At 37.7% G+C, this 9,541-nt stretch overlaps 1 protein-coding gene across 6 annotated transcripts in view; it reads right to left on the bottom strand.

The window, feature by feature from the left end:
* Positions 1 to 9,541, bottom strand: part of ADAMTSL3 (ADAMTS like 3) — a 193,334-nt gene that overhangs the window by 1,993 nt on the left and 181,800 nt on the right. For all 6 annotated transcript variants that reach the window (XM_075100507.1, XM_075100506.1, XM_075100508.1 and 3 more), the window contains 6 exons: positions 9,106 to 9,222; positions 8,101 to 8,313; positions 5,464 to 5,647; positions 2,744 to 2,948; positions 1,819 to 1,928; positions 502 to 716 (listed from right to left, as the gene is read on the bottom strand). In XM_075100507.1, the coding sequence (XP_074956608.1) occupies positions 502 to 716; positions 1,819 to 1,928; positions 2,744 to 2,948; positions 5,464 to 5,647; positions 8,101 to 8,313; positions 9,106 to 9,222 (1,044 nt within the window). The remainder of the gene's footprint in view (positions 1 to 501; positions 717 to 1,818; positions 1,929 to 2,743; positions 2,949 to 5,463; positions 5,648 to 8,100; positions 8,314 to 9,105; positions 9,223 to 9,541) is intronic.

Here is a 9,541-nt window from a genome sequence, read left to right as displayed (position 1 = left end):
GCTTCATAATAGACAAAAGATAAATAGTAGAATTTACCATAACTGTAAACAACTGATGGATTCCTGGTAGCTTTGTAATTATTTTACTTTGCGTTTCTGGCAACAGTGGATTCAAAGCCAAACTAGGGCACAAATAAGAGGTGTGATCTCACTGCATTCATTTACCTATTGTCTGTTTCAGAAAACTACCCCATCTTTCAGGAATTAACAGTTTGCTCAGAGACTTATGAGTCACAACTGGCACAGTCATGTAGGGAAGTCTGCATAAAACAACTTCCTAAATATCCTGTTTCTAAAAGTGCGTTTGTGGCTTTAATATCACACTGGCCTACTCAGAGAAAAACAATGCCAGGATTATGAAGTGCTCCTTGGAGAGGATAGTTTTACCTTTGATGTACAATCGAATGCTTGTAGAATCATTAGTGTACAAGTGTGAGTCACTTTCTAATATAACTGCTACAAACTATTACTATGCTGATATATAAACAAACATTTACATACTGCCACAAGATGTGACACTGCAGTGTTGCCAGGTCACTGGTCTCTTCCTCCGTCCACAATACTGATCAGCCACAGGTTTGTTATTCTTTCTGTGTACACAGTACACTTGTCTTGACTGAAATCCACTCCCGCAGTCCACACTGCAAGGCCTCCAAGGGCCTGTCCGCCAGTAGACATCACATGCCTCTGAAGAACAGTTTCTTCTGACAGGAGATCTGTGGAGGAAAATTAATGGCAGTTAAAGGCTTACTTTTGTGCTAAACCCTTATTCACAGAATGACAGAACCGATGTTGAAAGCGACTTCTGGAGACTGATTAGTCCCTGCCCCCTGCTCATAGCACAGTAAACTAGACCAGGTTGCTCAAGACCATCTCCATTTGTGTTTGAATATCCCCAAGGATGGAGACTCCACAGCCTTTCTGGGTAACCTGCTCCAGTGTTTCAGAACCCTCACAGTAAAAAAAAAAAAAAAAAAAAAAAGAAGAAAAGTTTTTTCTTGTATTTAAGTTAAATTTCCTGTATTTCATTTTTTGCCCATCCATCATGCCTCAGTCCATGAAGAAACAAAATCCAACGCCCTGTTTCTTTAAACCAATTCCTTAATCCTGGAATAGAAAAAATGTTTTACGTTCAGGAAAACTTAACTATAACATAGTCCTGAGCGAATCCGCTGATGGAGATTTTTTGGAGGTGTATGGCCTGTACTTTTTGGATTGAAAGGAGTTGTTTAAAGACAGTAAAACAAATTGACAGAGTTCTTACAAAGGTGTGTACCTGGAAGGAAAAAAACATACCTTCTCAACCATTCAGTTTTTACATACCTCATACATACCTTGAGAGAGGAGGAACGAGATCTGTTTATGCAGAGAAGTACAGCTTATTTCATTAATCATAAACTAATAAACCAATTTACATGGGTGACAAAATAAGGCCCAGGAAAACTCTTATTTTATAAAATTTGGGCAGCAGGATACCAGAATAAAAAGTAATATCAGAAGAGAACTAGTTCAGCAGTAATTTAAAAAGTTAAGGCAGATCATCTACATTAGGAAGGAATTTCTACTTCCTTTTTCGGAATCAAGATTCTCTCACTCTGTTTCTAGCTTTGCCATTAGCACAGTGGAGGACACTGATCAAATCCATTACTCTCCTTTGTCTTCCTGACTTAATCCAGTGTATACAATAAGATGACTGTCTTTGCCTCCTTTCCTTGTGTTTGATACATAAGAATTTGCATATTTATACTGCATTAACAATCCTGTAACTTTAATTTCATCATCTAAAGAATCTAACTTGTACTGCTTCAAACTGTATACCTCTTTCTTTCATCACAAGAAGAGTTTGGCACCAGAGATCCATTACGAAGTTGACAGATAAAGTGACGATGCTGTAAACCTACAGGGCGGCCTGCACAGCGACCAGAGCACTGAAAAGTGAGAGACAAGAGTGAGGGGAAAGAAAAAGAAACAACCAAATTAATAACAACAGAGTCGCCCTTCTAGGTAGTTACCCACTTACACAACTCGGTGTAACTGGGTTCTTCAAGCCCATCACACCTCAGTTCAGATAAAGCCTAAATATTTTGGATTATTTGTGTACAGTTTTGCCATACTGACTTTCCTACCTATACATAGAGCTAAATCCATTGTCTATGCTCTCATCATGTCTCCCATGCTACAACAGTCTTTCTGTAGCTCTAACAATCACAGACTTGCCTTGCTAATACCTGTATCAGCAATGCAGCTAAAGTAATTCTCTTAATGCATTGCTTTGTGCACTGAATAGTAAATACTGTGTTAATAACTATAAAATCATATCAAAATAAACATAACTTACTGCAGAAATGAAGAAACATAGAAAACATAAGAAATCAGAGTTCTGTGGCAACTGCTTTTGAAGCACATTCATATATCTTTCTTTGCAAACTGTGTTCTTATAAGACTGCAATAAAAGCAATATGCCAGCTTAAAAAAAATGGAACACAAAGTAATGGATTAGCTTGTAAAATATACTGAAACTAATACTCAGGTTTCAGGTCACGCCTTCAACAACTAGAAGTAGCTCAGATATCACAAAACAAAAAAACCCTCAGGATTTGTAATTCATTGGCCTGAAAGGTAATTACAACTAGCGCCGCATCGCTCTTCCTCTGTGCACGAGAACAGATGCTCAGCCAGTGGTATGGTGAGACTGATACACTTTTATAACATAAGGACTTTCCAGACAAACTCTGTAACTTACCTGTCCTTTTGTCTGTATTGTTCCCACTGCACACAAATGACCCATACAGGGTTTCCTTCCCACAGGCCGATCTCTGTGTATGCAAGCATCTGGTAGCAGTGTCAGCACACTGCCATTGCCTTTAACTTGTTGACAAGTTATTTGTCGATAGCGAAATCCATTGCCACAAGATGCAGAGCACTCAGACCATGGGCTAGTTACCCACCTACAGGATGCAGAGACAGATTTATAGCAACTATGAAAGCATTGCAAACTTGCTGGTAGTTTGAAGCAATCTGTTTGCAAATAAAAATCAAAAGAACCTGTCACTGCAAGTTTTAGATCTGAGAAAATGTAGAATCAGCTTCTTCAGTTGTTAAGCAAGATCTTATAGATTTGGTTAACTGATGGCGTCTAAGATATCTGTGGCTCAGCATACACTAACAGAAGTTACACTGCTTGTTACCCAAAAGGTTACACTAGGTAAACCCTATAGAACCTGCTGGATTTAACATTTCTGAAGGAAGGACAGCGTACTTTTCCGTAACTTATAAAATGAATGATAGTGATTTAGTTACTAAGGTGACAGGTGTCATAATTCATCCAAATTTATTACACCCAGATCTTGCTAGATAACGGTCAAGCAGAACATGTTGTTTATTGATTAGAAGTTGCAAAGATTTAGTCTGTCTTGGCAGCAAGGAACAATACTGGGGAAGCAGCAGGTGGCAATACAATTTATTTGACTTGATCCTTTGATAAATCTAGGCTAGAAATACAGAATGGGACTTTGTGTGTAGGACAACTGTGGTTACAGGAAAAATAGTCTCTTTAGCAATTATTTAATATTCTTACAGTCAAACAGTTTATATGCATTCAAGGAAGATTAATCTTTTACAGTCTGGAATTGTCTTTTTCTCCCTTTTAAAGCTCAAGTACTTTGCAAACTGGTGCAGTATGCACTGGCAGTTTGCACCAGTTTGCAATTTAGCAAACATTTAAAGCACAAGTACATGCTTAAACCCTTACATTTGCTTAATGGCACTTCTATGCTGTGCTGGAGAGAAGTGATTAAACACATGCAAAACACTTTGAATAAGGGCCCACGACACTGACTGTACATCTAAGGCCTTTATAATTCTACGGAAACTTTCTAAAGAGTTGCCTTGGGATGAGAAGGTCATGCAGAAATCAGTTAAGTGGGGAAATGGAAAGGGAAGTCTGAACATTTTGCACTTCCATCCCAGGTCAGTAATCCCAGGGAAGGGGAGAGGTTGGAGGCACTAGCAACCAGACACAGGGCTATTTTCCAGGCATCTGGGATGCACTTCCTATATAGTAAGTATGGAATACTTCATAAAAGTAAAAAAAAATTGTATGTTAGCATACATGTATAATTCAAGGTAGAGTTAATAATGTTAGTATACACAAATTTCCTTCCACTGGTAAATTCATAAAGCCAAATTAAAAGCACAAGAAATCTAAGCATTTTAATATGAGGGAATTTAGGTCCCAGTCTGTTTAACCATATGAAATAACTGGGTTTTGTGGTGAATATTCTGGGTCTAGTAATAATCAGATTAAGTCATGCACTGCTGTCCACTGAAAAGGCGTGACCTTGCTTAGGGGAGCACCAGGCCCTCTAGTATCCTCCTAACTCTGCTTTGAATGGCTGGATTTCAAGAGGGAAACCTGCAACTGAGTCTGTGTGTTTCAAACTATTAGTTCTATTTCAGTATTTTTCCACTGGCAAAAATTTTGCTTGTTATGGGCTGGCTGGAGTTCAGACTCACAATTTAAGATGATCTGGTTTTTTGGCTGCTAATAATGAAATATAAACAAATTTCTCCTGATATTTATCTGTTGCTATGTTTTCTGTATTTAGAACAGAGTTTAGAACATAGTGGCAAGATGCACTCCACACAATGTCAGCTAAGGCCTTAACACTTCTCTCCAAATATTTTCCAGTGAGGGACAACTCCAAAATGTGTGCATGACTTTTCATCCCTCACAGATTTTTATGTTGCTGACAGTGATGGCCAATTCTTTTAAGCAAAGGAAAGCACTTGTTTTGAGGACTCCTGTGGGATTTCCTGCTAAAAACCTAGAGCAACGCCTTGTTGAGCTGGAATGCTCACTGCAACTCAGTAAGTCTAGAGGTAAGGTTTTGGCTTTTGTAATCAGATGTTGTGGTATACTTGCCTGTGATGTAAAGATTTTCTGCCCCAAGATCACAAGGTAGCCCAGTTGATCCAGTGAGAAAAATGGCAGGGAAGAATATGCAAGGAGCGTGACACTGTGAGGAGGGGCATTAGAGACAAATGAGGTATTCTACAAGTAAACATCCTACTCAGAGCTCTGCTGGCACAGAAGGAGAGGAGGTGAACACAGATTCCACTCATGAGTATCGTGGCTGCTCTGTGAGTTTTCTCTCAGGGCGTTGGCAACAAATTCCGCAAAACTAGCACATCACAATTTCTCAGAGAGACTTCCAGCTTAGCATTTAAGGTGTTAGTGTGGTAGCAGCAAGACTTGCTGTAGCAGCATGGAGACTTGCACAGATCTCATTTATTCAGCTGAATCGAGCATTTTCCTACGTGCTTGTGATCCATTTCACATCTTGTGTTGAAATAAACCCCATATTTCAGACTCAGAGCATAAATGCATAAACAATTTCAGGAGGCTAAGAGTGCATTTTAGTACACGTAGAGCGCATGGAAATACAGTAGAGAGGAGTTTACCTGGCAGGGCAGTCATCTGTGTTACATGATTGGTAAATAATCACTGGCTTTTGCAGCTCTCTGCATAATGATTCATTTACTTCCTGTTCCTCTGCATTCATGCACTGCAGTCTTCTGGAGTGGGTTCCTGAATTCCCACAGCTAGCAGAGCAAGTACTCCACTCAGCATATTCCCATTTATAACCTAAGAAATGCAATTGAAAGTAGTGTAAGAGAGACACTATACATTATAAGTGTGTCACATTTTAATTGATTTGGCAGCATATTCTGTAAGCTAGATGGTACTGCATCCTATGCAGAAAAGCAAATATTTCAGCATTGTGAAAAGGGACCATAAGCCAAAGTAGAATTTAGTCCTACTCAGCTTCCCCCCAAGTTCAGCCCTTACATATAAGCATGAAGTTCTCTAGAAGGCAAATGGGATCAGCATATGTGCACATGAAGGGCAGAACTTGGCTCACAGTAGGAACTGATGAACTTCTTTTAAAACTTCCATGACATTTTTTATACAAGGAGCATTAAAAAGAGGAAACTGTAAATCAAGCTCCCTAGGTTTCCTCATCTTACACCAGACACTTCACATAATTCCAGGATTTAAGGGAATCTTGTACTAAACTATAGAAAAGTATTTAATGCAGAGTATTTAGCGCAGAAATGCAGAGTATGTGATGCAGAAATAATCTGCCACCAAGGCATCTGGCAAGATGAAAAAGGAATTTTCTTTTAAAGAACATTTTATATAAAAACCCAATCACCTCTAACAATTACTACCTTTATACTTAGTCACAATTCCACACTTACCCCTTCCCCCACAATTTTTTTTTTTTTTGACGCTTGGTAAAAGATGAAGTACTATGCAATGTTGACAGATTTTTATGTGATCACAGAAGGAGTCAGATTTTTCTGTAATAACGAAGAATAATTGATAGCTACCAGCTGTGTCCACAGGCTCACTCTTCCAGCACATAATGAATTCTTTAACTTATTGTTTTTCAATGTTTCCTTATTACTTCTGGGTTTCTTAAAATAATACAAAAGGGCCTTTTTCAAAGTACAAATAGTTAAATTTACTGACTGCAACTATGATGGAGAGACTGTATTATTTGTTTAACTAGGATGATACTGCTCAGAAGTGCCCTCAATATGCCTACTGTGCAAAAACCGCCAAAGGAGATTTTGCAGTCTTACAAATGCATGGGTACTTCAGTGACGAAACGTTTACATAAGCAACAATCATAGTTAAAGCTCATGACTCAAAAACAGAACCTCCCCAAAATATTGGCCAGCTTCACTGGAAAGGATATTGGGCAACCAAAAGGCAGTCCAGCTAAAGACTACAGGCGGACAGTTCAATACTTGGCTAGACCTGTTCAGAAATTCTGACTAACTTTGATGAGATCTATATTAAGACCAAGGCCTGGATACATTTTTTTATAAATTCTATTAGGATATTTTCTGGTTCAGGTCAGAAATATGTTGATTTACTTTTGATTTTAAAAATTAACATTTTGAGCATAGATATGTGTCAGTAAAATTACTTTGTAAATGTAACTCTGCAACCCCACACATATAGAACCATCCTCAATCATAAAAGTAATCCACTGGCAGTCACTGAGAGTACACTTACAACGAGTCGGGGAGATTTGCAAGGTCTGATCTTACAGCTTGAGTCCTTTGCACCTAAACAGTAGCCAAATCATACTGATAGGATAATATATAAATAACATATGAAAACTCTCAATTTCAACACATCCTTGCTTTTAAACCTGATTTGCATTCCCTGGGTATTGACTGGTTAGAGAGTATTTTTTTTTAAACTGTCAAATGGAGTTTGGTGCTTTGCTACCAGACTCCTAATAGGATCTGAGATCCTAACTTCCTTTTTTAAAGCCCAATTAGAACATAATTAATTTCTAAAGTGCTTTAAATATTTACAAACTTTATAAAATGTTTGCAGATGTGGCCTATTTTCCTGCTGGTTTGTATGTAAGATTCTTCTCAAATTCATCTATAATCCTCAGATGCACATTTTATAACCTACTAATGGAAATGTAGTTTTGTGCAAGCACGTTACATTGAAAGATATTACAAAAAGTTCTTGAAAACCTAACACTGAAATTGATGAGTGTGCCATAGTACATTGATATGCTTAAGGGTGACTACAATAAGATGGCTACCACATCATTGCAATGACACTGGAATATGACAATTTTATTAAAATTATTGTTATTATAATTAAGACATCTCCAGACATGACCTCAAAGTCAGTTTTGTTTCAGTTTGGCTGGCTATCATGGCAGCATTGTGTATGATTTGCTGATGGGGAAGTTGAGAAAACCTGCCTGATTTAAAACTGTTTTAACAGTAAGACACTGAATCAGGCCACATTCTCTCAGCTGCACAGGTAGGAAATGAGAACCCCCACATGATATGTGGATACACATTAATTCCCATATCCAACTCCGAGTATAGACATTGCCTATTGACTTAAATGGGACTGTTCACATATGTGAAGTTAAGCTTCTATTTATGAATTACATTCTATGTATAAAGGTGGGTTAGGTTTCAGGAAAGGCTTTACAGATTGAAAGAAAATATTCTGAAATTTAAGAATTTGTCATATAATATTCAACAAACCTTCCTTCTTGACATTTACCCAAACTGACATTGGTTTTGCACTAGCCGAAGTCCAACATTGGAATTGTCCAGCAAAGTGACCAGAGTTGGTGTTCACCTCTAGGATACGACCCCCAACCAGGGTTCGGTATTGCAAGGTCTTAACTTCCTCAATTGGACTATCTCCGAAAAGCCAGTGAACTGTATTTCTGTAGCTGGGCCGCACCGGGCAACCTAAAAATCAACAGCATTTTAGCAGGTTTTTCTAAACACATTGAAATGTTTGTGAATAAGTAGGTATGATTGTGGGATTCTATGTAAAAGACCTTACCAGTATAAATAAAAACAAGAGTATACATAAATTCACTCAAGTCCAAGCTACGGCCCAAAATCCTGACTGCCCCTTGAGGGTTATCAGCTGATGTATACTTACCATAGTTCTTTAGATTTTCCCTTTCAGTAAGTTCTTACAAACTTCACTTCTATATGAACAACATGGGTGGGGGGAACGATTATTTACAGGGAACGAAGATTTCATCCCACACTACAATATGCAAATAGGTTTGTACTGAGAGTTTCTATTTTGGAAAGGCATCATAAACACATTAAAAGAAATTGCTGCATTTTCACTCCACAGGCAAAAGCACGGATGGAAACAGAGGTATTCGTTTAGACAGAAAAATAAAAAACCACTTCTAGAGCTCAGCTGAATCCCCTCTCACTGTTTTCAAGTGAAGCTCAAAGAGAAATTGCACAGCTTCAGTCTCATGATGAGTCACCTAAATGATGCTTAAAGGGTCTCCATTTTACAACATTTTTTTAAAAGCTGAATCAAAAAATAATTGTGTCTTTTACTCTGAGGCTCCCTCCTTGTTAACAGAAAGCTGAGATATGGTCAGGAAATCCAGACGACCACCAGACCCAGACTCTTAGGAATTACACTCATTTTCTCCATAGGACCCTCTCTATTTTAATGAAATGAATAAATAATATAATTTAAATGACAAAGCATAAAAGACAACATACCTATTCTTAGTGGATCTCCAGGTACCACACTGACATTTGTACCAATTCCAGATGCCATTAGGACACGTTTTCTTCTGCTTCCCTTTGACAGAGTATTATTCTCTGTATATCTTTGTTCTGTAACACAACGCATAAGATCACTTCTTAGCAAGAATTAAATCAAAATGCTAAAAAAAAAATAGTATCAAAATATCCAACATGTTAGTTATGAAGCAGAAGGGTAATAGCACTTTGGAATTCTTTAGGATCAACTTCATTTATGCAGCCAAATTATCTGTCTAACATATATACTTCAGATAGGTAAATAGGGAAACACCTATTATTTATAATGTTTATGCAAGTTTAGTCAAATTTACTGACTTTTATTTATTAGAAGAATAAGCCTGTAACACAGTGTAAAAACAAGATTTACAGGATGTATGATGTATTTCCTGTT

The sequence above is a fragment of the Phalacrocorax aristotelis genome, chromosome 7 (assembly GCF_949628215.1).
Source record: "Phalacrocorax aristotelis chromosome 7, bGulAri2.1, whole genome shotgun sequence".
NCBI lineage: Eukaryota > Metazoa > Chordata > Aves > Suliformes > Phalacrocoracidae > Phalacrocorax > Phalacrocorax aristotelis.
The sequence above is the reverse complement of the archived record's forward strand: the minus strand, read 5'-3'. Positions and strand labels throughout refer to the sequence as shown.